This window comes from Cotesia glomerata, linkage group LG1, assembly GCF_020080835.1.
Source record: "Cotesia glomerata isolate CgM1 linkage group LG1, MPM_Cglom_v2.3, whole genome shotgun sequence".
Lineage (NCBI taxonomy): Eukaryota > Metazoa > Arthropoda > Insecta > Hymenoptera > Braconidae > Cotesia > Cotesia glomerata.
In genome coordinates this window covers 5,472,153-5,500,019 of record NC_058158.1, presented here as the reverse complement: position 1 = coordinate 5,500,019, position 27,867 = coordinate 5,472,153, and the positions used below count along the sequence as shown (strand labels likewise).

At 29.1% G+C, this 27,867-nt stretch overlaps 4 protein-coding genes across 7 annotated transcripts; 3 read left to right on the top strand and 1 right to left on the bottom strand.

The window, feature by feature from the left end:
• The first annotated feature begins 444 nt into the window (after positions 1–444).
• Positions 445–10,251, top strand: LOC123261197 (RNA-binding protein cabeza-like). Of its 3 annotated transcripts, none has more exons than XM_044722734.1 (8): positions 445–614; positions 1,031–1,405; positions 2,454–2,541; positions 3,875–3,903; positions 5,512–5,645; positions 9,068–9,591; positions 9,690–9,812; positions 9,914–10,251. In XM_044722734.1, the coding sequence occupies exons 1-8, from the start codon at positions 602–604 to the stop codon at positions 9,951–9,953; spliced, it is 1,326 nt and encodes a 441-aa protein (XP_044578669.1). In that variant the 5' UTR covers positions 445–601; the 3' UTR covers positions 9,954–10,251. The 3 variants fall into 3 exon arrangements, with proteins under 3 accessions (XP_044578669.1, XP_044578660.1, XP_044578678.1); XM_044722725.1 differs by having other exon boundaries at positions 3,872–3,903; XM_044722743.1 differs by lacking the exon at positions 3,875–3,903.
• An 80-nt stretch (positions 10,252–10,331) lies between these two features.
• LOC123261219 (bax inhibitor 1) lies at positions 10,332–13,218 on the bottom strand. Its single transcript, XM_044722766.1, has 4 exons — positions 12,957–13,218; positions 12,224–12,525; positions 10,955–11,280; positions 10,332–10,875 (listed from the first exon to the last, which is right to left on the bottom strand). Exons 1-4 carry the CDS (start codon positions 13,001–13,003, stop codon positions 10,846–10,848), a joined length of 705 nt encoding a protein of 234 aa, XP_044578701.1. The 5' UTR covers positions 13,004–13,218; the 3' UTR covers positions 10,332–10,845.
• Positions 13,219–13,257: 39 nt separating this feature from the next.
• LOC123261209 (probable dimethyladenosine transferase) lies at positions 13,258–15,874 on the top strand. The gene is made up of 5 exons (XM_044722756.1): positions 13,258–13,855; positions 14,534–14,903; positions 14,968–15,313; positions 15,583–15,722; positions 15,796–15,874. Exons 1-5 carry the CDS (start codon positions 13,798–13,800, stop codon positions 15,836–15,838), a joined length of 957 nt encoding a protein of 318 aa, XP_044578691.1. The 5' UTR covers positions 13,258–13,797; the 3' UTR covers positions 15,839–15,874.
• Positions 15,799–27,038, top strand: LOC123261148 (zinc finger protein 423 homolog). Of its 2 annotated transcripts, none has more exons than XM_044722672.1 (5): positions 15,799–15,884; positions 20,507–20,754; positions 21,304–21,446; positions 22,145–23,906; positions 25,207–27,038. In XM_044722672.1, the coding sequence occupies exons 2-5, from the start codon at positions 20,515–20,517 to the stop codon at positions 26,833–26,835; spliced, it is 3,774 nt and encodes a 1,257-aa protein (XP_044578607.1). In that variant the 5' UTR covers positions 15,799–15,884; positions 20,507–20,514; the 3' UTR covers positions 26,836–27,038. The 2 variants fall into 2 exon arrangements, with proteins under 2 accessions (XP_044578607.1, XP_044578600.1); XM_044722665.1 differs by lacking the exon at positions 15,799–15,884 and adding an exon at positions 17,622–17,874.
• Positions 27,039–27,867: the final 829 nt, after the last annotated feature.

The following is a 27,867-nucleotide window of genomic DNA, read 5'->3' as shown; positions in this document are numbered from 1 at the left end:
GATTATTGTCATAAATCAATCATGATAATTATAATAATTACATTTTTTCTTAGAAATAAATTTATATTCATGAATTTTATATAACAATAAACATTTCTGAAGATTGACAAGTTGTGTTTGCAATATAAAGTTAATATAATAATAAAAAGTTACTTAAAAAAATTCATTTAAACACAAAAAAATTTCTTTAGACTTTTGATTACTCTATTTAAAAATTTTAAAATAATGTCAAGTATTTTTTGCATTTAGCATAATTTTTAAAAACTTATAATTACATTTGACACGTACGTGAGTCAATTTTACAATTTTATTTCCACGTAAAAATAGAAACAATTTTTCAAATATTTAACGAAAATAAAACCGGAAGTCTCTAATAAAACTACTGGACTCAAGTAAAAATAATACTGCGCACCTGGAACAGATTAAAGATGTGCGCATGAAAAAAAAAGCATCAGTAGTTTAACAGAACCCTCACCCCCTTTTCGCTTTTTGTGTATGGTGTTGATGCCATCTCATCAGTAAATCAATTCCCGCCATTACGCGGCTTTCTACAGATTAATTGATAAATTTAGTGATCATCATCAGTCAATTTTAATTCACGATGGCGGATAATCGTAAGTACTCAAAATAATATTAATTTAATTACTCATGAGTACTTAATTTATTAATTACTCACATTATTGGCTTCACGCACGCTAATTCCTGTGAATTCCAAAAAATATACCGCATCAGAAACTCATATATATATATTTTTTTTTTTTACATCCTCATGAATAAGTATTTTATAACCAACATTCTTCTAAGGATAAATAACGGATGCAAATAATTAAAAACAATTTTGACGATCGATGATTATCCACCATATTTGCACCTATGCATGTGTATCATATACACAAAATGGCCCCAAAATATTTATCTATTTTTTTATCCTCTCATCCAAAGAATTAATATTAATATTTTTTATAAATTATTACAATTTTATTTATTCATGAATTAATTAAAATTATTAATAATGTTTATTTTTTGACAGAGTATTCGAGCTACCAGCAGCAGAGCTATGGCCAATATAGCCAGCCGCCTCCAAGCGGTGATCAGGATACCTCGTATCCACCACCGTCCACCGGAGGTTCGTCCAATTACAATCAGTACAGCCAACCACCTCCAAGCAGTGGTGGTAACTACGGCAGCTATAACAGCGGTGGTTACGGTGGCGCTGGGCAGGATTACAATTCATCCAGCCAGGGCCAGGGAAATTACTCAAGCGGCTACGGCGGAGCTGGTACTGGTAACAATAGCAGTGGCAATCCCAGTCCTGGTGGTAACAATTACGGCAGCGGGTACGGAAGTAGCGGCGGAGGTGGAGGAGGAAGCTATCGTGGTAATTCAGGAGGAAGTGGATACGGAGGTAATTTTTTATTTCGGTATTTAATTATTGAAGTAAATGGACCAGTTTCCTAGAATTGATTAAATTTTGTAATCTATATTATTAAGAGAGAGAAAAATTTTGTGTCCAGGATAGTCATATGATAAAATCGGTTTTTTTTTAGTGAAATTTAGAGCCCTTGCAAAGGTCTTGACTTGAATTTGTGCCTTTTTAAGGTTTCATATCATTCTCACCAATAGTCAATTTATGATAATGAGTATTTAGGCTGCATTCGAAAATTCTCTATCTCTAGATACATAATTAAAAAAATGACCTTGTATCTTTAGAACTATTGACATTTTTAAAGATATAAGCTCATCTCGATGTTACACTCATCAAGAGCTTTCATTTGAGTACCCACATGCATTTTGATATATTTTTCATATATACATATATGTAATATATATAAATAATATGAAAAAATGATGTGGGTACTTGAATGAAAGGTCTTGATGAGTGTAACATCGGAATGAGCTTATATCTTTTAAAATGTCAATAGTTCTAAAGATACAAGGTAATTTTTTTAATTATGTTAAATTGCACTGTACTTTCTTAACGATTAACATTTTTAAAGATATAAGCTCATCCTGATGTTACACTCATCAAGACCTTTCATTTGAGTACCCACATCAATTTTTCATATATTTATATATATTATATATATGTATGTATGAAAAATATATCAAAATGCATGTCGGTACTCAAATAAAAGCTCTTGATGAGTATAACATCGGGATGAGTTTATGTCTTTAAAAACGTCAATAGTTAAGAAAGTACAGTACAATTTAACAAAAGTCATCATTTAATAAAGCAAAATTTTATTTATTTATAATTCACAAGTCACGGCAGTCACATAGTGACTGCAAGGTTGTTAGTTTTTTATTAATTTAATAGTGAATAAGAATAGAAATTTCTATATTATAACACAGCATTTAAAATCTTTCAATGTCAAAATGGAGTAGAAAATATAAACTGTCCATTTACTTAAAAGAGTTGAGCGGCCATTTATTAAATTGAAAATAATTTAAAGGCCAAGGAGGTGGTGGCGGTGGAAGATACGGAAATGACCGCGGTAGCTACGGCGATCGGTCAAGCGGTGGAGGTGGCGGTGGTTACAAGTAAGTTATTATTTTTCAAACTATAACAAATGTTGCGTCGCGCAAAAATATTAAGTAAAGAGGATAAAGTTTATCCTGTAAGAAAATTACTGTCTAAATGAAACGATGGCTGTCACAAAGGTATTCAGAGTAATATAAATAATAAAATCTTAAAACCTAATAAATGAGTAAATAAGTAAATGAATAATTGATCTACAAAAATAAAAAATAACAAATGGTTGATCTGCCTTTTGGGCGTTAATGTGTTTGTAAGTGTGCCTACAGGTTTTGTCGCACAGGTATTGATGGTATTTTTATAAATATACATAAAAGGTAATAATAACAAGGTTGTATACGACAAATTGACGTAAATCGATGATGCTAGTGGTGGGTTCAACATTTAAATAAGTATATTATTTTTATATATAGATACTCGAATATACTCGTACATCTATTACTTTTTTTCCATTCTATTCACAAGGTATTTTAATCACCTATACTATATTTTATTATTCATCCAATAATTGTGTTAAGTTATTTTGTTATAAGCAAACTTTAGCTTTACACACTTCTCAGGACATTAATGACATCATTATTATAATAATAATTGAACTATAAAGTAGTTGAAAATGAATTATAATAACGATTGCCTGAGAGAATAAATGAAATGCGATAAATAATTAACAACCCTACACCCTACACATTTTTAGTACTCTGACGCTTTCTATCCTTACTTGAGATTATAAAAATATTTATCGATATATATTCTTCTATCATGCTAAATGTGTTAACATTTAATTAATTTATTAAAGAGATAAAATAAACAACGTTAAAATAAAATGGGCTTGTCAGCGTTTTACTCAATAATTAAAATAAATTTAGTACTGACGTACAACACATCGATGTTATTTGATTAAATCATACGACTTTTTTAAAGTTATTTTTTTATTTTATTTCAAATTAATATCATTAGCGGACTGAGTAGTTTATAGATAAAAATAATTATAACTTGAGATCTCAATAAAATAAAACAGCCGGCTGTTAATATTATCTTTTTTAAAATCGTTTTTGGTTGAGTATGAAATAAATAAGTAGAGTCATGCATGTGATTTAAATGAATCTAACGAAGAGACGGACAGACCGACGGACGGGAGGATGTTGATGGACACTTTGAATCATGAATAGAATTTGTTTTATAATGTGAAAGTCAGATGACATTTAGACAGTAGTAGGTGGTACATCAAGAAGACAGAAGGGGTGGCATCCAGCATATGAATCGCCACGCATCAAACAATCTATCAATCTGTTTCCCATGAGTCGTCTCATTGGTTAATCTGCTTCTGTGTTTTAGCAGTGGCGGTGGCCGTGGTGGTTATAACAAAGGTAAATGCACCAGACTGCCTGTACTAGTCTGGTGCTATTCACGCATTCACTCTAATATTTAAAATTTTAAATAAAAATACGAGGTTACTACACTTTATTATATGAAAGGGCTGCCTTATTACTGTCAATTATTCGTTATTTTTTCAGTCTTATTGATTAATGTCATCAACAGCTTTTTTTTTTCTTTCACCTTTTTTATCAATATTTTTTATCTTTTCATTTTCAAGATACAAACAAATTAATTTATATTATTTAGCAGAATTTTTTATTGTCTAATTAAATAATGTTGAGCCAAAGTTTACAAAAAAAAAAAAAAAAAAAAAAAAAAATTGTTTTTAATTTAAAAATAAAAACTTTAATATTTATAAATATAGTAATTAAATGAATAAAAAGAAAATTCTTCAGGATAAATTTATAATTTTTTTTTATTCACATCCTTATGTGAAAGACTATTGTTAAATAGGATTCATTTTTTTTTTTTAAATGAAGTTGTTGCTTAACTTCACAAAACATAATTAATGTAAATTTTAATATTTTTTTTTTTAATTCAAATAAAACATGTCTTGGAGATCTATACATCGTTTTTCCCAAATAATTTAAAAATTTATTAAAAAAATTATTATATCAATTAACCAAGTGAAGAAGCAGCTGATGAATTAAAGAATCAAAAGAATATCCACGAGTAAAAATAATAAAGTTTTTGTATTTTGTTCGCAGCCCTTTTATATGTTAAGCTGCAACCTAGTGTTGGTTTTATTTTTTTTTTTTTTAATTTTTTTTTATTTATTAAACAATGGAATATCGAAAAAAAGTTATTAATTCAAATGAGTTTTGGCTTACGAATGTTGAAAAGTACGTAACACGTAAATGTAGAAAAATTGGTGTTTCCCGCAAAGTATTTTTTAAAATTTCAAAATCATCTTAAATAATTCCGCGTGATAAAAATAATTTAGTTATAATATAATAAGTAATTGAAATTGAATGAAATAAAGATAATCCTGAGTGTTAGTAACTTATTAGGTAGGTGATGTTTGAAAGAATAATATACATAAATAATACCAATGTGGTAATAAAAAGGTTTTACGTATATAATACACTATGGTTTATTTGAAAATATAATCAGCCGATACTAATGCGGCGTATAAATTAATTTTAAAACAAAAGTAATTAAGAGTTAAATAAGTATATGGTACCAAACACCGTGTATGATCAACATTATCAGTTCTATATTTTCAGATGCTGAAAGTTGGTCATGTTTATTATATTTATTTTTATATATAATAGTAATAATAATTAAGGGATAACTTCCATAACGATGTTTATTTTTATTTTTTGTTTTAATTATAAAGATAATAAGTAGACAAACAAATTATATTATTTCTTAAACTAAAAAAAAAAAAAAAACAAAGTATTTTCAAAATCATTCATTTAAATGGATTTCGGCTTTTTACTGCGGAGTATAATTTAAAATTAAAGTAAAAAAAAATTATAATATGAATAAAAATTTGTACAAAGTAGAATGAGAGTGATAGAGTTTAATGGATTATCAAATTGTTGTTAGGATGAAAAGTTTTGTTGCGACAGAATTTAAGATAAAATGTGTTACAGGAGGATACGGTGATTCCAATGGCGGCAATGACAGGATGGTCGTTCAAGAGGACACAGTCTTTGTTTCTGGGATGAATACTGACATTACTGAAGATGAAATTTGCCAACATTTCGGTGCAATCGGACTTATCAAGGTTTGTTTATCAATTTATTAATGACATACTTTAAATATCAATATTTTTACATAATTTTGGAATATATTTTTAAAAAAGCCATTCGGCAGTCAAAATGGAAGTAGATTTTATAATGAATAGAAAAAAAACTACTAGGATTGTATATAAAAAAAAAACCAGTGCAACAGCAAATTTCATAATTGGCATAGCGGAATAGGAAATAATTTTGAGACTACACATATGATTGGTACTCAAATTGAAGCTTATTTAAAGAGCTTTTAGATTAAATTTACAGCGATTCAATAAATTATCCCATTCGAAAGTTCTTCGAGTAAGAAGGTGAAGAAATATGAATTTTTAAGATTTTGAAAATTTAAAAATCCTGGAATTTCTAAATTACTTGACCGATTAAGCTCATCTTTAAACTTGACTGTGGTATTTATCTATAGAAGAAGTATGTTGAGTTTGGTAGAGATCCATTGTTAATTGTGTAAACATTATCGTCCTGACAAGTCGCGTTATATCCCATATAAATACATATAAATACATACATATAAATACATACATATATAAACTTTTGAACCATATGTATTTTCTGAATCAGTTTAATGAACTGAGTCGAAATATATCAAAATTTTTCAAAAGTTCTGTCATGAAGACCAATGCAATAGTTAGATTTCTATGAAATTTACTAAAAATAAAATTTATTTTTCAAAAATATTTTTTAGTCTGTTTTGATCGTAGAGATCTCTTGAAAATTGATCAAAACGAATATTTCCCAATTAAAGCAAATACATACTTGTGTAATGAAGTTATTTAAAATGAAATTTATCGAGCACGAACGATAGAATCAATCTTTAAACCCTCAGGTATTTTTTGCTGGTAATATCACACCAGTAGAATATGCATTGACACCTAGTATTTAATTTACCGGTTATTATTTTATTATTATTACGTATGTATATATATTTTTTTTTATTAAAAACAACATAACAAATAATAATTTTATTAAAATAAAATAAGAAAACAAAAAAAAAATTTTTGCTTCCCAAACTGAAGTTCTTCAATACAAGACGCGTTGTAGTGGCTTCGTCATGAGAGCAAAAAAAAATATAAACACCGGATATTATGTTATAATTAATGAAATGAATTTTTCTTATATTAAATAGGTTTCTAATTGAGTAATTACATATAAATAAATATAATTTATTGAGCATAAGTGATAGAATCAACCTTTAACATACTGGTAATTCTACAAGGGGTGAGTGTCCACCTACCCAAATTATTAGTGTTTTTATTATAGATATCTCTTGAAAATTGATTAAAACGAATATTTTCCAATTAAAAAAAATACATTCTTATGTTATGAAGTTAATTATAATGAAATTTATTGAGCACGAACGACAAAATCAATCTTAATACCGCAGGTATTTTCGGCTGGTGAGATCACACCAGATCGACACTTGTTTCCGATAATTTTTGTAGGTGTGCAGTCACCACTGGTAGAATTACCAGTATGTTAAAGGTACAGTAGTATTATTTCTATAGTAATTTTTATTAATAATATATTTTTTTCAGGGAACAATTTACATCTTTTTTTTTAACCGTATAGGATAATCATTTCTCTTTTCGCCGTTTTCTTAATCTCGTCGTTCGTACATATTCTTTGTTCTCCTCGACAATGATATCCAGAGAATTCCTCCGCTTCTTGGAAGGTACCGTGCGTTGAACCGACTCCTGGCGGACTGATCTTTTCTCCATCGCATTAACTTCATCCTGCGCATCGAACTGATTGATTGTTTCATTCTGCACCTGTTCTTCGGTCCTGTCCATGCCCTGTCAACGTCGAAATAAATATCGAAATGCAATAAAAAAATAATCACGTGGAGAACAAAAAATACTTACTTGTAAATTAGCTTCAATTTCATCATATTTAGAATTAACCAAAGTATATATGTAACCGATTTTCCGATCATCTAGAGACTTCACATTGTAAAACAATTTTGCTATTTTTTGTGCCTCACCTCTGGTGAAATTTTCAAAATCTATATCCGGATTATTTGCAAGAATGGAGGTTACTTTTGCCACGTTCTCAGTACCTCGGGCGATAGTATGCTGCAAATTTTGGTTCGAGCGAGCATCCTCTAATATCTGCTTCCTACGTAATTTAACAAAATCACGTAGGAACTTACGCTCAGCAGATGATTGTTTTCCATAGACTGCCATCGTCAATTGTCTTAAAACCTCACCTTTTAGCCAATTTCGATCATTTTCAAAATTATTTAGATTTTCGTGAATAAATTTTAGAAGTTTATTGTATTTTTTTTCATATAAGACATTTTTTTCATATAAGAAAACGGCGAAAAGAGAAATGATTGTCTTATACGGTTAAAAAAAAAGATGTAAATTGTTCCCTGAAAAAAATATATTATTAATAAAAATTACTATAGAAATAATACTACTGTACCTTTAACATACTGGTAATTCTACCAGTGGTGACTGCACACCTACAAAAAATTATCGGAAACAAGTGTCGATCTGGTGTGATCTCACCAGCCGAAAATACCTGCGGTATTAAGATTGATTTTATCGTTCGTGCTCAATAAATTTTATTATAATTAACTTCATAACATAAGTATGTATTTTTTTTAATTGGAAAATATTCGTTTTAATCAATTTTCAAGAGATATCTATAATAAAAACACTAATAATTTGGGTAGGTGGACACTCACCCCTGGTAGAATTACCAGTATGTTAAAGGTTGATTCTATCACTTATGCTCAATAAATTATATTTATTTATATGTAATTACTCAATTAGAAACCTATTTAATATAAGAAAAATTCATTTCATTAATGATAACATAATATCCGGTGTTTATATTTTTTTTTGCTCTCATGACGAAGCCACTACAACGCGTCTTGTATTGAAGAACTTCAATTTGGGAAGCAAAAATTTTTTTTTTGTTTTCTTATTTTATTTTAATAAAATTATTATTTGTTATGTTGTTTTTAATAAAAAAAAATATATATACATACGTAATAATAATAAAATAATAACCGGTAAATTAAATACTAGGTGTCACTGCATATTCAACTGGTGTGATATTACCAGCAAAAAATACCTGAGGGTTTAAAGATTGATTCTATCGTTCGTGCTCGATAAATTTCATTTTAAATAACTTCATTACACAAGTATGTATTTGCTTTAATTGGGAAATATTCGTTTTGATCAATTTTCAAGAGATATCTACGATCAAAACAGACTCAAATACAGTCCATTATTCAGGTAGGTGAACAGTTACCCCTGGTAGAACTACCAGTATGTTAAAGGTTGATTCTATCACTTATGCTCAATAATATTTTTATACAAAAAGTTTAATTTTAAAAATTTAAATAAAAGTAAAAAATAATAAGGTGACTGAACATTGAATTATTTTTCAGAATGATAAACGTACAGGTAAACCAAAAATATGGATGTACAAAGACAAAAGCACTGGCAAATCCAAAGGAGAAGCAACGGTGACCTACGATGACCAAGCAGCAGCGCACTCAGCAATTGAGTGGTTCAACGGCAAGCAGTTCAAGGGTTCTACGATTAAAGTCCAGATAGCACAGCACAAGAGCAACTGGCAAGGAAATCGTGGGGGCGGTGGTGGACGTCCCAGTGGAGGTGGAGGACGTGGTGGTGGCGGCGGCGGCCGAGGTGGATTTGGCGGAGGACGCGATCGTGACGAGCATCGAGGCGGTGAAGACCGTGGAGGTCGTGATGGTGGTGGTGGCGCAGGTGGACGAGGAGGTGACTGGAGATGTCCTAATCCAGACTGTGGTAACACCAACTTCGCTTGGCGTGATGAGTGCAACCTCTGCAAAAGCTCAAAACCCGAAGGAGCAGGCGGTGGCGGCGGCGGCGGCGGACGCGGTGGTGGTCGTGGAGGAGATCGTGGAGGTCGTGGTGGTGGCTTCAGGTATTTATTATTTTTTAAGAAGAACAAGACTAGTTATTTATATTCATTATTTTAAAATATTTTTTATTAATTATTTGATTTTTTTTTTTAATTATTAGAGGTGGGCGAGGAGGCGGTGGCGACAGAGGTGGTGACAGAGGCGGCCGAGGCGGAGGTGGATTCCGTGGTGGTGACCGAAGTGGAGGTCGCGGACGTGGTGGTCCCATGCGTGGTGGTGGAGGGTAAGAAAATAAAAAACTTTATTTGTTCATATTTTTTATTAAATAAAAAATACATATTTTTATTACAATTAATTTAACTAAACAAAATTATTTTTTTGTAGGCGCGGTGACCGGGACCGAGATCGTCAAAGACCATATTAATTAAAAATTTAATTACTAATTTCATTGGACTAATATACCAATGACAAACAATTATAATAATCCTGAGTATTTATTAAACTCGCAATTGTACAATTGGTGTGTAACTTTTACTCGATCCATTTTTTTATAATTTTAAATATGAAAATTTGATTTTATATATCTTATGACATAATTATTATTACAATAATATTCATTTAATCATAGAGTTTCATGTGCGAGATGGAATTTTCATTTTATAATCAAGTGGATGTATTGTCTTTATGTAAAAAAAAAAAAAAAAAGAAAAAATAAAACAAAATGAGAGAAGTTAGATTTTAATAATCAAAACAACTATAAATGTAGAGATGGAAAAAAAAATGAAAAATAAATGAAAAAACATGTGTATTTATAATTCATAAATTTATTTAATTGTGGAAAATATAGTACACTCGATTTTATTTTTAATTTAAAAGTAAATAGTAAGTAATATTATCATTTACCTTAATAATAAAAATTATAACGTGTAATTTTATTAACAGAGATAGAAGAGGAAAATTTATGAGATTGAAAAAAGTTTTCAAAAATAAATATGTGATGCTTGTGTGGATTTTATTCTCCACTTAATTGACATCATTTTTTTTTAATTAATTAATTAAAAATTATTCAGTTACTCATATATAACTATCTATGTTTATAAACAAATGGTACTTATAGATTTGTTATGTTTTCTGGTAGTAAATATAGTTTAATTTTTTAATTATTTATGATTTTTGAAGTAGGTATACGTGTACATAAGTGTATATAATTAATTATATATATATACACTCATGAAGGATGAAAAAAAAAAGGATGAAGACTTTTAACTCATGGATTTATGTATTCAAATGCTGTAATTTCTTACTCCTGATTTAAATTACTCCTTACGTTTACGATTGTTTTGCTCCTAAATTCAAACAAATTATCAGTTAATTAATTATTCATTCAAATTATTTTACGTATTAAATTATCTGAGACTTTCATACCTTGATGGCAAGGATTTCAACTAGATATCGGAATACCCTGAAGAAATCAATGAACAATTCAAGTGAGTGTCCAATGAAGTCCTTGCTGCCCATGTGGAATTTCTCAACAATCAGCTGAGTGTCGAAAATGATGAATCCGCACATGAGAGCTAATCCGAGGTACAACTGCGCCTGGTAAACAAGTACCGATCGCAGGAAAATGTTGGCCAACAGCAAGATGATGGTGATGTTTGACAAACTAATAAGAGTACCGCTTAGATAAAGCCATTGACCACGTTGTGCATACAATGACGAAATACTGAAGGAAGTAAATACAACGGTTGTTCCTGTAATAAATTATCGAGTCAATTAATTATTTATTTAAAGCAACTACATAAAGTAGGCATTCGATTAAATCAAACCGCATAGTCATCGTCTAAAAAAAAAAAACTAATAAATTTATACCATACTCCGTGATAAAAAATTTACAACAAGTCAACAAGTTTAATGATAAAATATTAAATCAATTGTTTATATGCGTCACAATGATAGAGAATGATTTATCTAGCAATGTCGTTCAAAATAAATAATGATAATGATCTAATCTTTAATTCTATATTTGTATTTTTTTTTTACGTACATACGCTTGAATAGATTTAACTAGAAAACGATGACCGGAATACTTTCAAGTTTCTAGAATATTCTTAATACCCAGTTAAGAATATTCATGACCAGAAATGTTTTTTTTTTTTTTTTTTTTTTCTAATGGCGAATCACTGATTATCATTATTTATGAATTAAACTTGTTTTTAAATATTAGAAAATAATATGACAGTTAGCAGTCACTTTACAATTTTTTAATTTTTTTTAACAAACCAATTTGTTCCAAAAAATTATTTAAAAAAAATTGCATTTTCAATTTTTCAAAATTTCTACGTCAATTTTTTCTTCTAATTTTTTTTGCTATAATTTATTTGTTAAAAAAATTTTTTAAATTAATAAATGTCCGCTAAATTAATTTCCGTGAAGATAATTAAAAAGAAATTTCTCGAGTTGAATTAATCATGGCCTATTGCCCTTTTAAAACCATAAAAAAATTCTTATTACAAGTTTTAAAATCATCGGTCAAAGTACATTGAAACATAATTTATATTTTAATAAATACACCAGTATATAGAAGGTTTAAATTTGTTGTTGGTAAATTAGTACTTTGAATAAAAAAATAAATGTAACCCGGGTAACGGCAAGTACAACTAAACAATTTGTAATGATATAGAATGAAATACTTGCCTACAAGCGCAGTGACAATAATACTCGGATCAATGCTGATAACGATTTCAAGCAGCGGTCCCAAACCAAGGCCCGATAAGAATGCAAATCCTAGTAGATAACCAAGTCGTAACTTTTGGTTCTTTCCATTGTCTGGTGTAGTACCGAGTGCAATCAACAACCCGAGTGCACCCAATGTACTCAATAATCCAGCTTGGAGTATGTCAGTGTAAATATGGACGTATGAACCAATTCCTGCGGTAACACTTGACAGTGCTAAACAACCGTATACATTTTTTAGATGTTGACGGAGTGGAGCTTCACTGTAATTATTTACAAACAAAATAAATTAATTATTATAATAATAAAATGCAATAATTATGAAGTGTCTATTCGTACGTAAAAAAAAATCCTTATAAATCTGCACCGCGTGAATACAAGGCCCTTACATTCACGCGGTGTGGATTTATAAGGACTTTTTTTACGTATGAACAGACATGTCCATAATTATGACTATTTAAATAAAATTTATTTTTTTTTTATTGATGACAAGGTCAAAATGTATTTTTCCACTAAGACAAAAAGTTTCTGAATGTCCTTCATATTACATCATGATTTTATTAAACTGTTATTCACCAAAATATGGTAAATTATTATTGAATGTTAAGCATATCATAACAGTTACAATGCAAAATAAATTATAGATAATTATTAATCTTAAACGATAACGATAAGAATAAAAATAATAACTTACAGCCTGTTGGTGAAGGAATTGACAAAAGAAGTCAATGTTGGTGCCATTATTATGATTTTTTATGTCACTCTTTTTCAGTAATTAAATCTGAATGTTGTAAGAAACTGTTTACTTGATAAATGATAGATCAATTTCAGGTGGTAGTGTATTTAGTTTAATAAAACACACGATTTCTTATACGCACGATATGATTTAATACGCTTTAAGTTCGAGAATGATCATCAATTGCCAAAGTGCTTGATATCACTTTTGGGGACACGTCAGTAATATTCTTTCTCCTGCGTAAATTTCGTACTTGTTTCCTATTGGTTGAAACCCATAATAAGAGACGTCAGCTTTCACTAAACAAAGATAAACTTACCTTCGGAGCGTTGTTTCGACGAAGATGGAGTGTCTTATTGGTAAATACGACCGTTGCGCCAGCTCCTGGATTTTCGATGTAGTTTTGGCTAGACTTGACTAGACTGTAACCTACTAGACATATACTCTGATAAATATATATATATATATATATATACTAATATGTTTGTTATATTTAGGCGAATGAAAATAATGATTAATAAATATTTAAACAAGTGCGATAGAGAGAGAATTTAAAATGTATGTTGAAGAGTAAGAGTGACAGGCAAATATATATATATACAAACTTTTTATACGTATTTATCATGTGGATATTATTTTTAAATTTTCAATAGATGGCAGTGCGATTTTTCTTTTGTTTTGTATCTTATCTTTTGGAGTAGAATTTTAATAAGTACTAAATTTTATGTGAGAGGTTATTACTCACACGTGTTTTTGACTTTTTTTAAATATAATTGTTGATAATTAGTTAAAAAAAAAAATGCCGAAAGTTAAAACAGAGAAGAAAAGTCGGATTCATGAAAAAGTAGCAAGACAAGGTTAGTAATTTATATTTTTATTGTTTAAATTAATTTTTTATTTTATTGTTTAGGTAATGAAAAAGATATTGATGACAATAATAATGAAAATAAATTTATCAAAATAGAAAACGTTTAATAATTTGCTTTTAATTCGTAAACAGTTTCAAATTCATAAAAATAGCAGACATTCAATTATTTTATTTTTCCAAATAAATAAATTGTTATTATTCTTGTAAGAAATAAATAAATCAAAAAAGTTCTTGAAAAAATTAAACGAAATTATTTTGATATTTTTTTATTTTCTTAAAAAAGTTATAGCTAATTGTTAAGTCAAATCTCTACTTGTTATAAATTTTTAATTTAACATCAAATATAAATTTACTTAATTTTTAAATTATTTATATAAAAAGAATTCGTCAGACAGATGATTATTATTATTATTATTAGGATCTTACATTTATGTCAAGAAAAAAAAATCGTATTTTTACTTAATTATATTTTTAATATACGTCAATTCTCTATTCTCTGACATAAAATAATCCCATTTTTAAATGTAATTCTAAGGATATATTTTAAATGACTCTGGAGACACTCGTGTTTGAGAATATTCGAACCACAGTAAAATCTATAATATAAATTAAAATAAAAATATCTTATTATGTTAATTTAATTACTAATCTTTTGACATAATTATAGGTATTTTATTCAACACAAATCTTGGTCAGCATATCCTGAAGAACCCTAAGATAATCGAGAGCATGGTGGACAAGGCAGCAGTAAGACCAACGGACGTTGTAATTGAAATAGGACCCGGTACCGGTAACATGACAATGAAATTACTTGAAAGGTGTAAAAAAGTAATTGCTTACGAAGTCGACCCACGTATGGTTGCTGAATTACAAAAACGTGTCCAGGGTACTCCTTACAAATCGAAATTATACATAGAAATTGGAGATGTACTTAAGGCTGATAAATTACATTATTTTGACTTGTGTATTGCTAATGTACCTTATCAAATATCATCACCATTGATGACTAAATTGTTACTCCACAGGCCAATATTTAGGTAATTTATTATTTTTAATTTTAATAATTATAGATAATTGATTACTTTTTGTTAATTTGATTAGATGTGCAGTTCTCATGTTCCAAAAAGAGTTCGCTGACCGATTAGTGGCCAAACCGGGTGATAATTTATATTGCCGTCTCAGTATCAACACCCAATTATTAGCCCGAGTTGATTTACTGTTAAAAGTTGGTAAAAATAATTTCCGCCCACCGCCAAAAGTTGAATCTAGTGTTGTTAGAGTTGAACCACGTAATCCACCTCCAGCAATTAATTTTAAAGAATGGGACGGCTTAACGAGAATAGCGTTTGGTAGGAAAAATAAAACATTGCTGGCGGCGTTCAAAACAACTTCGGTGAAAACTTTACTCAATAAAAATTACCAAATTCATTGCAGTCTTAATAATGAGGTAATTATCTAAGAAGCCATAAACCACTAAAGACATTCTTTAACAGTACTTTTACCCTACAGCTTAATACTAATAAATCATAACTGTTTTATAATATTAAATAATGAATTAAAATTCAGATTTTTATCATCACCTCCACTTAAAAATTTATTTAAAGTAATTTAATTTTATTGTAAAATTATAATACGGTATATTTTGTGTCATCTTATCTTATTTATTATAAATCTAAAAAAATATTTTTTTAATTTCAATAATTTATTGAATTTCAGACAATACCAGAGGGATTTGATATCACTGAATTAATTACAGAAGTATTGACTACAATGACAAGAAAAGGTGACAAAGTAGACCGTCTCGAAGGAATGAGTAAAAAACGCGCACGAGAATTGGATGTTGATGATTTTATAGAGTAAGTAATATTTATTGTAATTAAAAATTAATTAAATATTCTTTTATTTATTATTATTTTATTTTTGTTCCAGACTTTTGTATACTTTTAATAAAGTAGGAATTCATTTTGCGTGATTGTATACTTCCAATAAATTATTTATATAAAAATAATTATTTTATTGTAAGTAATTATTTTTATAAATAGTCGTAATTTTTTATTATTTGAATTATAAAGTTGAAAAAAAAAAAAAAAAAAACATACATAAATCTCGGATAAATATTTGAAATATGATTAAAAAAGAGCAGATCTTACTGTTAAATTTTTCTCAATAGTTTTCTTGATTTTATATTTTTTTCTATTTTTAGTTTAATATTATTTTATGTTTTTTTTATTTTCCTCCCGAATGTGCTCGCAAAAGTCTCCACTAGTTGGAATTGTACTGGGAATACTTTGAGCAGCGGAGGGCTGCGCGTGGAGGGTAACGGAACCCGGGTTAGCAGAAGTGAGTGGATGGTGCAAGAGGAGTCGAGGACGATGTGGATAAAGTAGGAGCTGAAGGAGGCTGAAGGGAGGAGGACCAGAGAGCCGTGATCCCGGAGCGGGAGGAAAGAGAGTGGGATCATGTCCCAAAGGAGTCAGTTGGTCTCCTCTGGCTCCGGTATTGCTCGCGACGAGTGAGACGGAAGAACTAATCAGCTTGGCGCATGTGCTCTTGACTACCTTATCTCCCATGGGAATACTCTAGCATCCCCATAATATACTCTCTATCTCTTACTCTTCCATTTTATAAGTTTCACCTCGGGCTTTCATTCTCGTTTACTTTTTTCTTTACCTATCCACTCTTTCTTCTTTCATTTCTTCTTCTTCATCTCCATCAACTTGTTTTCTTGTTTCATATCTCGAGTGTAGGTTCCCAAATATTTTATTATTCTTTATGATTCATCATAATTATTAAGACAGTCAACGTACCAGACGTATGACAACTTTTTATATTTTTATATTAATACTATGGTAATAGAAAAAAATTAAAAAAAATTTTTTTTAATAAAACTTTTATTCAAAAAATTAAACTATATTACAAAAAAAAAAAAAAACAGAGATAGATAGAAATATTTTTTCATCAAATAAAATATCAAATAAAAACTTTACTAAATTTTACCATTTTTAGTAATTAAAAAAATTTTTTATTTTGTATTTATAAATTAATAAAATTCTTACCGATCTAAGCATGGGTCTGCAACAGTCAGGTAAATACCAGAACCGAAATTTTTTTTTTTTTTCAAGACGTGATAGTTTTTTAAGTTGAATTTATCTTTATTTAATTTGGCAGGAAGTTGGGGTGAAAAAAGTATTTGGATAAAAGCCAGCGTAGGAGCAGGGACCAGGTGTATTGTGATAATACTGGGGAGCTTAGAGTGTGATGAGAAGTCATCAGAATAATTATATTGATGAAGTTTTGAGCTGAAGACATGACAGATAAACGACCGATAGAGAAGGGGTGCTCGAAGGGGGGGGGTGTTCACGAACCCGCCTACCGTCCAATGCGGTTGCTGGTATCCCAAGGGGGCTCCCTGGCCTCCTCACCTTCACTCCTCTTGGTGTGTGGGTCCCTTCTACTGTACTATGAGTCCGCAAACTCCGTAGTAAACTGCTTCTCCTCGTTCCTCGTTCTTCGAGTAGAGGTTCTTCTCTGCACGGGGTTGATAATAAACGGAAGCCCTCTTCAGTACTCGCTATAGTCTTCAGACAACAAGTACTCTCCTCAATATCCGTTTACTCACCGCGGTATCAACTAAAATCAATCAAGGATTTACCACGAGGTTCACGTCAACACGCGACTTTATTTTTATTTTTACTTATAAATTAATAATAATTACCAACGCTAGTGAATTTCGTATTTTTAATTGATTGAAAAATTATTGAGGGTGCCTTCTTAAATTTTAACCAGTATTTTTGATAATTATCAAGATTAATATGTATATTTTTATAAAGTGTGTGTAAAGTGAATGAACGAAAATTTAACTATATTTATTAGTTAGTTAAATAAATATAACAATGTTATTCAAAGGAAATAGTTCAAGATTAGAATTTTTAATTGAAAAAATTCAAGCGCATAAAGAATTATCACCCTCACCACTTCCAGATGACAAATTTACTTTAAGATCGAAAGGTAAAATTTTTAAAATATAATTAATTTATTTATTTAAATGGTAACAAAACCATTTTATTTATTTTGGTAAAAATAATGAAAGACTTTATTTAACAGTTTGTAAGAGTATACAAACTTTCGAAAGTAATTGCGTGCGCGCGTAAACACTGTCAAACAATACGTCGATATTTACTACTTGTTAACTCATTTTCGAATGACACTCAAAACAGCTAACACTTGATAATTTAAATGTTTGTATTTAGAAAAATAATTATATAAAAAAATTTAAGAAAATTATTTTAAACATTTTTTACTCTGTAATTATTGTTTTTGTTAGTTTTTGTTAGTTTTTACTTTAAGTAAAAATCTTTAGAATTTATACTATTTTTCGAGTGCAATTATTTATAATTTTTATTAGAAAAAATTTAAATGTATAAAATAGAGAGATTTTAGAAAAGAAAAATCAGGAGTGTCTGTCGGATTTATATTATTTATTTATAAATTTACAATGACCTAGAATATTGTACTGGCAGTGGTTGGTCCCGGTCGATTGAAATATCCTCGAGTCTCCTGGTGGTCTCCCTTCGAGATTACACGGAGACTCGGTGACTCATTGCTCCCAAACGTCTCCTATGTGTCTCCCGTTGGGACAGCGGGACGTTGGAGTCCCTCGTCAGACTCCCCAGGGAGATTACGAGTTCGCGCCGTTACGTTGTAGCACTCTGTACACTGTAGACCCAGATGAGGGACGGTACTTCTCCTTCAGCTACTGCTGAGCCAGCATATTTCTGTTTTTTAAAAATTTTCTACTATGCTCACATATTATCATAATAATAATAATAATGAAGATAAACAATTCTTAAATATGATAAGTTAATCACACACTGTTGAATAATAAAAGCAAATATTATTTATTAACTGTTCGAATAAATAATCCTTTAACCGGTAGTCGTAAATTTCCGGTAGTTGGTTCAGTGGCGCCTAGTTTATGCAACATCAAAATTAACATTTACGTTAGCTATTAAGTGGATGTGACGAGGGAGTGAGAAGATAATGAATTTAAAATGTAAAACGTACGTAACGTAACGCAACGAAACAAGTAAAGTATATAGAGCGAGTGGGTGTAGGATGCAACCGATTTGAACGAGATATGAGGCACGAGGCACTCTTTACTCTCGAACTTTACTATTACAGTCATATATAACTATAATGTACTATTAAACGGAGTTTGCACGATTGCGTTGGGCGGCTGTTGATTAAAATTCAAGTGACCACGCGATTGCAGTAAATTACATGAATTTCTGTAAAATCTTTAAAATTACACCGTGGGTGTCATAATACACTCCTTAACTTTAACTTGTAATTATATTATATCTACACATTCGTGTTAATAAATGAGGAAATTGTCTAACAACTTTATTTCCGTTTTTAATTATTATTATTATTATTTTTAATTTTAATTTTATTGTTATAAGGTAAAAAACTCAAATATTGATACTGGCCTAGGCTAGTTGTTTGACACTTGCAATTTTATTCTAATTAAAAAAATAAAATGTTCTCAAAAAACCAATTATCTTAAAATTTATAATTCAAAAATTATATTTATTAATTTATCAGTTTTTTTTAATTAAAATAAAATTGCAAGTGTCAATGACTAGGCCAGTGTCAATAACTGGGTCTTTTACCTTACACCTTTTTAATATTTTTTTTTTTTTAATTATTAATTTGGCAATAAATTCAATTACGTAAAATTAAAACAACCAGCGATTAAATAATTCCATTAATAGTCCGCAGAGATATCATAATCAAATATATAATTAAATCAGAAAATTATCAACGAGTATCACAAGTTTTACCTGTCATAATTTAAACTCACAAAATTATTATAAAATTAGGTACAATACAAATGACAAATGAAACCACTGTGATAATTGTATCAAAAGGACATCGTAAAACTGAAAATAATCGAAATTAATTGGCTCTATGATTGATGTATATTGAATTAATTTAAAGTTCTATCTTTTTTATTATATTTTTAATTCACTTATTTTTATTTTTGTTTCATTTTCTATCGGGTTTATGTTAAAAAGAAATATTTTACTTTTTTATTTATTGAAAATGTCAAAATCAGAAAATTTATTTATTTTTGTAATTTAGTGACATATTAATGAAGAAAATTGTTAAAAATTCTGCTATTGAGTATTAGAAAATATTTAATTAATTTATAATTTTAAAAAATATTTTTGTTAGTAGTTATTATTAAAAAAAAAAATTAATAGCTTATATGAATGATTGACGTATGACTCGCTATTTTTTTTTTGTTATACATTTATAAATTATGCGTCAAAATCAATCATTTTTATTTACATAAATCCCCTTAGTTTGAAATAACAATTATTTATAATAAAAGTAATAATTGAATTTCATTTGTAATGATAATATTTTCGAATATTAATGCGCATTTCAAATTTTCATATGAAAAAAATATGTAAAAAAGTTTTGCGTTTATGAAATTATTAAAAATTTTTTTTAATTAATTTAAATTTTTAAAAAACATTTTTAAATGTCTGTTAATTTAATGATAATTGACTTTTTTTATTAATTAAAATTAGAATGAACGATTAGTAATTGATAATTGTGATGGTTTTTATAGAAGGACTGATGAATGGAAGTTACTCATGGCGCAGTGAAGACGATAGCCTTAATGGGCAGAGGGGTGGCGGCACACCATCTTCTTGTACGACTTCTACATCACTGAGTTTCCCCTCAGAAACAGAGACTGACGTTGATGTTAAATTAAATGGTATTGACAGCAGCAGCACCTCTGGGCTATGTCCATACCCGTGTCAATTTTGTGATAAATCTTTTCCCAGTTTGAGTCAACTGAAAAAACACGAGCAGGTAAGCTTTAATTATCAGACTTTTAAATCGATTAACACAATTACCAGTATTGTAAACACGCTTTTATGTCTATTAAATAGATCTGGAATCATTTAATTTAATAATTCATAAAGTAACATTTTATCGAGGCTTCCGGAATAATTTTAATTTATTATTCATAAATATTAACGAATTTTATGCATGCTTTAATTAATGTTTGTTTCCGTTTTATCAGTAAATTATTTTAAATTTTAGGTAAATGTCACAACATTTTGTTTTAATAAATATTTATGACGTTGATTAATAAATATAATTTGTTTGTTCTGTCGTGTAATTTTTTATCATGACTATAAACAATGAAAATGTTTTAACTAGAAATTATAATTTATTCCAAGTTTTTTTCATTATTTTTATTTAACAAAAAATAAATTTAAATATCTAATTAATTAAAAATTTTCCCAGTTTATTGTAATATTAATTGTTCAATATATTAATTAATTTTCTTCATTAATATTAGTTTTTAAATTCTGATGAATAGAATTTAATTAATTAATAATTTTCAATTAACAGACTCATGGTGATCAAATGCCATACCGTTGCAGCTGGTGTGCTAGATTGTTTAAACACAAACGCAGTAGAGATCGTCATGTAAAATTACATACTGGTGACAGAAGATATCGTTGCACTCAGTGTGAAGCTGCATTTTCACGAAGGTATTTTTATAAAATTATTTTGTTGTATTTATAAATTTTTATTAATAAAAATTTATAATTAAAAGTCAATCAGAAAATGGCCGTAGGGTAACTTGTCATTATTTATTTTTATCAATGTTTTAAAAATTTTTATATCAATATTATATTCGTATATTTGGTAATGTATGGTTATATGCTGTCTGTTGATTTATTCAATTTATTAGTTGTAAATTCATCGTATAAATTTGAGAGACAGTATTGAAATATTTTCAATATTGGATATGTTTAAAATATTGCAAAAATTAAAGTAAAATTTAATTTAAAAAATACATGAATATTATGATTTGAATAAACAATGAAATGGATTGTGAATAAAAATAATCAAAAATAATAAAAATTCGAGAATAATATTAATTAACTTTTAAAAATAACTTATTGTGTATCCGCTGTGGTTAATTATTAGAAAAAATAATTATTCTTTTATTAATTAACTTTTAATGGTAGAAATTAAAAAATTTTTTACTTTATAAATAAATTAAAACTTTTAATAAAAATATTTAAATAATCAGATATTCATAAAAGAAAATTCCAAATATATTTTTCATATTAAAATAAAAAAAAATAAAAAATAGTCACATATTTTCACAAGCCATGAATTATTCTGATTGACTCTAAAAAAGTGACTAAATAAATAACTAATAAAATTGAAATAATTCCAGCGATCATCTAAAAATCCACATGAAAACTCACGATAACCAAAAGCCGTATCACTGCAGCGAGTGTTCTCGTGGTTACAACACAGCAGCGGCATTAACATCACACATGCAGACTCACAAGCGTCCTCAGTCACAGCAACTAACAAATTTCCCCTCAAAGATGTCAGAAAATGAGCGAAATTCTCTGTGGCCAAGCGAAGGATCATCCCCTAGTGTCAGTTCGCCACTACCCTCGTCTCTCCACAAGCTACCGCCCTATTCACCAGACTCCTCAGCAAACGAATCATCCCCCGCAGTGTCATTTCTTCGGTCATCTCTGACCCTCGCGTGTATGTACTGCACCAAAGACACCTTCACCAGCATGGAGCAGCTCCAATTGCACGTCCAAGCTGTCCACGAGCTCGCTGTGAGCACCCTTAGCCCTTCGTCCTCGCCGAACAAAATCACCGATAACAATTACAAGCGGCGTAAAAAAAAAGATTTTAATTTAAAAATAAAGGACGAATTGTTATCGTGTGTCGACAGCGCGTGTGCTATGAAATTCACAAAATTAAATCTATTAAACGAGCATATTAGAGCTCATCACAGTAATAATGATAAAGCTCCAATAAATAACTATGATAATGACACATCAGCATCAGCAACGGAATCAGCATTCACGTTATCATGCCCTTTGTGTGGGTTATCGTGCTCATCCCCTGCAGTCTACGCTGAGCACTACGTTCTCGAGCACTGCGAAAATCGGCGACTTATCGCTGATAAATCGACAGAAAAAGTCAATTACGGTAAAAAAATATCCAACGATAATAGCAGCAATTTAAGCGCGGGGGTTTTTTCTTCCAGCACTTTGCTTTGCGGGCAATGTGGAGCGGCGTTGAAAGACTTTGAGTCCTTTCGCGTTCACCTGGCGCATCATTTACAAGTAAATAATTACCAGAAGCAATTCAGTGTAAATTGCCCCAAGTGCGAGCTGATTTTCACCTCCCAGGACGAGATGGTCAATCACTTGACAAAGCACTATCTGAGCGACGAAAAAATTTTAAAACACCAGTACTGGTGCGATGCGTGCGACAGACACTATTTAGACATTGAGTCACTGAAAAATCACACGTTTGAGGAGCACACGCAGCGCTTGTACAGATGCAGTGTGTGCAGAGAGACCTTTGAGACGGCTGTTGGTATTCAGGTGCATTTAACTGTTAAGCACACACGGGAGTGCGCTGTTTATCAGTGTACGGATTGTGTAAATAATCCGGGATTCACAAAAGGGATAGAGACGGTGGGTAGTGATAAGAATAGAATGGAGAGAGACGGTGTCTTTAAAAGTTCTACAGAGCTGATGAAACACGTGATGAATGCTCATTTGTCGTGTTCCTCGTCGTTGGCATTATCATTATCGTCTCCGAAAGCTCAGGATCGGATTACTCAGATAAAGGGTCGAATCGGTCCAGCTGCACCAGAAACAACCAGAGCTTGCGGTGAATTATTTTTACGATGCTGTTTTTGTGGTGTACATTGTAATACGGAAGCTGATTTACAGCGACACTTGGCAACCCACTCGACGTGCCTTTATAGATGCCCGATTTGTCGTCAAGGTTTTACTGTTGAATTTTTGCTGGACAAGCACATTGCTCAGATACATAACAATAACTCACCGAATGCTACTGCTGCTGTTGATAGTGGTGTTGCTGCTACAACTCCTGCCAGAGCTGATACTATGATCGATTGTCAGAATGTTTTTAATCATTCTAAACTACATGATGAGGTAATATTTCTTTTTTTTTTTTTTTATTCAACCGAATATTTCTTGCTATAAGCTATTGAGTTTAGTTCAAACATTTTTTATTGTATTGTTTTATTTTTTTTTGTTTCTCTGAGTAAACCCTTTTTTTTTTTTATTGACATTTATTTATTAATGCCAGTCGGCAACTATGCATATTATTAATCAAACATTTGCACAATTTTTTTCTTTTAATTTAAGCATTAAATAATCTTTTAAGAAAAAAAATCTTGATTTTTAACAACTATATAAATTTTAATGTAGTTTATAGTGAAAGTAAAAAAACTTTAAATTTACATTTATAGTAAAATTTTAAATTCAATTGATTTCATCATTAATGTAAAATTAGTTATTAAATTTATGCAAAGAAAAAAAAATATTAATTCCTTTGGAATTTATTTATAGATTATTCCCTTTTTGCTTTGAAAGTTATATTTTTGTCATCAGTGAGCTTCCTCCCAATTTTAGATAAAAGGAACTAATTCAGTATTTAAATTCATGTATTCACATTACTTTTTAGCTTCCCTATTTTGCTTATATTTTAAAATTTAATTTATTTTATAATTGGAAATAATATTGTATCGATTAAAATCTCAAAATATATATATGTATAAATACAAATGTCACTAATTATAATTGATATTATTATAAAACGCTTCATTATTTTATTCATTTAAAAAATAATTAATCAAACAATTGAAATTAATATTGTTCAATTGAAATTAATATTATCAATGTTAAAAAATCTGTTATTTAATTAGTTACAGCTCATTCTTCTTTTAATTGACCAATTAATTATAAAAATATTAAAATTTTAATTTATCGCGAAATAATAACTTTATTTCTTTTGTAATTTCATTTATGATTTGTTAAATTAAATGACAAAATATTTAATGGATAAATTTTAATATTCAATATGAATAAATGTAAACTCTATTTCTTCTTTTTTTTCAAAAAATTATTAATTTGTAATGATTATTTATTTAAATTGGCAATGCTTCGACTAAAACTATGCTCAAGCCAATTTTAAAAAATTATATATATTCAAAATATATCCTTAGATCAAATATTTTACATTAATATTCTAAATGTTTTATTATACAAAATGTTTACTTTTTTATTTTATATTTTTTCAATTAAAAGTTCTTTACTTAACAATATGCTTATACAATTATTTATTTATTTATTTATTATATAAATAATTATAGAAACTATTTTCGAATTTCTTCGTGAATAATCATAATTTGCATAATAATTGCATAATAATTAAATTTATTTGTTACAGGTGAGACATAAAAGAAAGCAGTTGACACCTGAATTATGTCAACAAAATCCTTCAGAATATAAGCGATTAACAATAAACCGTCCAAATAATAATAATTTAAATGATAATGATAATAGTAATAATAATAACAATAATGAAAAATTAAAGATAAATAATTGTGAATATTGTGATCGAAAGGATTTTACAAATGAATCAGAGCTTTGCGCGCATAAAAAGCTGGCTCACAAATTATCAATCGAATCAGTAGGAAATAATCTCCAGCAGCAACCAAAATCATTATCGCAAAATCTAGAAAGCTGTAGTTATTGCGGTGAATTACTGCGTTCACGCAGCGAATTGGAAGCTCATACAAGAATCCACCACTCGGCGAATGAATTAGGAAAGCGCCGATACAAATGTAACATATGCGATGAATTATTTTCCACAGGGGGTATTTTGGCAGAGCACAAATTAGACAAGCACTGCAAAATAAAGTTGAGCGATGTCTGCACCGTCTGCAGAGTTGTTTTACACAGCGAAGTAGATTTTATCGAGCACGTACAGAAACACAGTTTCGAAGCGATTGATTCGTACCAACAAAGACACGAAACCGTGGCATCAGCTCCCGTTTCAGCAACTACTCAAACAATTTCTGTTAAAAATACTACTACAAATACTGCTCTTATCTCTAATAACTCTAATGCTAGTATTACAGCAGCAAGTACTCATGCGTCCGTTTATTGTGTTGTCTGCAGGCAGACTCTCATTAGCGAATTCGAATGTCAATTACACGCCAGGTATCATTTACGATCCCAGTCTTCTGTTTCAATTACTGATAATAATAATAGTAATAGTAATGGTGTTAATAATAATAATAATAATACTCGTAAGGAATTAATAAGTAACATTATTAATTGTTGTATTTGCTTACGCGAATTTGATAATAATAATTCTGTTATCCCCTTATCAAACAATGTTGCAATTGATGAAAGACAATTGAATGTTTGTAACAGATGTTATGAACGTCATTTAAATGGTTTACCTATTTTAGGTAATAATTTTTATAATGATAGTAATTGTAAAGTGAGTGAAAGTTTCGAGCGAAGAAATGTTGAAAATGATTGTAAATTAAAATCCATTAAATTAGAGTGTGTGAATGAGAAAGATGATAATAGTAATGATGATGAAGATATTGATGTTGATATTGATGTTAATAATGAGGAAGAAGAGAAAAAAGATAAAGGAATTGAAAAAGAGAATGAAAATGAGAATAAGCATGAAAGAGAAGACGAGAGTATTTATAATGAAAATAAGAATAAGGAAAATAAAATAGGAGTGAGATTTGAAAATAATTCACATGAGAAAAATAGCGCTGGCGTCCGTCCATATAACTGTCCTCAATGTAACCTCAAGTTTGCTCTTAAAGTTGAATTGGAGCATCACCTTAATACTGTACATATGAATAAAAATATGTCTTGTATGGTTAATGCTACAGAGGGGAGGAAAAACAACTCCCGAAAAGAGGAAGAAGGGCATTCACGTGATGCTAATATTAAAGACAATGCCAGTGAAGATGGGCTGATTGTCAAAGAAGAAATTTTTGATACCGAGGTTGAAGAAGAAAATTGTGAAGAAAAAATGACTAATTGATATTAATGTGATACTAAAAATAATTGACGTCCATTTTTTTTTTTTTTTTTAAGTATTTAAAGATAAAATTTTAACTTTTCATAATTTATTAAAATATAAAAATTTTCGGATGTCTGTTATTTTTTGTGTCATTCGATAAACTTATTGATTTTATTTAGTGCATTGGATATTTATATTTGTTGGCCATTTTTAGAGGAATTTTATGTATTTTTTTTAAATTCATGTAAAAAAATAAAATGTTTTGTTGATGGGTAAAAAGTTTAATAGACTTATAGGGGATTGTTTTGTTTTAAAAATTTTTTTTTACGTCGTTAGTTGAGGATTGTTTTCAGTTTTGTTTGATGTTTGATGATGGGAAATTTTATCGATTAAAAGATTTGTACTCTTGAAAGTTTAATATCTTAAGAGCAGTAGGAATTACAAAATTTTAAGAGGAGTATAAAGTTCTTTAATCAGAACAGTGGCTGATGCTGCAGAAGAATAGAGGGATTTTAATTCTACGCTGTTGAATTGGATTTTGATGTCTATTTAACTTAAATAGTGAAATTGACTGAGCTACTTTCTTCCAGTAAAATGGAAAATTACTAAATGGTACATCTAAAATATGGAGAATAATTGTTAATACTTTATATTAATTAATAATAAGAAGATTAGCATTCACTATGATGAAACTAATCGAAAGATATTTTTAAATTAATAAACTTTATTATTTAATTTTAATAAATCATATATTTTATTACCGTAAAAATTAAATCCCCCTTAATAAAAGTCACCCTAATTCAAATTAATGATTTAACGTTTGAAAAACTGTTGAATTTTTAATAGCCGTTCTTGAACGGCAACCTTCAATAAATTATTAACTAACTTCTATTTCTGGAATGACACCGTGAAATTTTAGATTGCTATAGATATTAACAGTACAAAACTATTTCTCACAGTTTAGTGAGAATTTATAATAATCCGCTAGAAATTTTACATGAAAAAAATATTAATTTAATTTCCGTGAATTAATAGAGTTAATTACCAGCAGTG

Coding starts and splice junctions, on each gene's coding strand:
- LOC123261209 (XM_044722756.1), top strand. CDS start 13,798: ATGCCGAAAGTTAAAACAGAGAAGAAAAGTCGGATTCATGAAAAAGTA. Junction 13,856..14,533: donor TGAAAAAGTAGCAAGACAAG/GTTAGTAATTTA, acceptor ACATAATTATAG/GTATTTTATTCAACACAAAT. Junction 15,723..15,795: donor GATGTTGATGATTTTATAGA/GTAAGTAATATT, acceptor TTTTTGTTCCAG/ACTTTTGTATACTTTTAATA.
- LOC123261219 (XM_044722766.1), bottom strand. CDS start 13,003: ATGGCACCAACATTGACTTCTTTTGTCAATTCCTTCACCAACAGGCT. Junction 11,281..12,223: donor TATTGTCACTGCGCTTGTAG/GCAAGTATTTCA, acceptor AATTTATTACAG/GAACAACCGTTGTATTTACT. Junction 10,876..10,954: donor TTGAAATCCTTGCCATCAAG/GTATGAAAGTCT, acceptor GTTTGAATTTAG/GAGCAAAACAATCGTAAACG.
- LOC123261197 (XM_044722725.1), top strand. Junction 2,542..3,871: donor GGAGGTGGCGGTGGTTACAA/GTAAGTTATTAT, acceptor TCTGTGTTTTAG/CAGTGGCGGTGGCCGTGGTG. Junction 9,813..9,913: donor CCCATGCGTGGTGGTGGAGG/GTAAGAAAATAA, acceptor ATTTTTTTGTAG/GCGCGGTGACCGGGACCGAG.
- LOC123261148 (XM_044722665.1), top strand. CDS start 17,760: ATGTTATTCAAAGGAAATAGTTCAAGATTAGAATTTTTAATTGAAAAA. Junction 17,875..20,506: donor ATTTACTTTAAGATCGAAAG/GTAAAATTTTTA, acceptor TGGTTTTTATAG/AAGGACTGATGAATGGAAGT. Junction 20,755..21,303: donor AACTGAAAAAACACGAGCAG/GTAAGCTTTAAT, acceptor TTCAATTAACAG/ACTCATGGTGATCAAATGCC.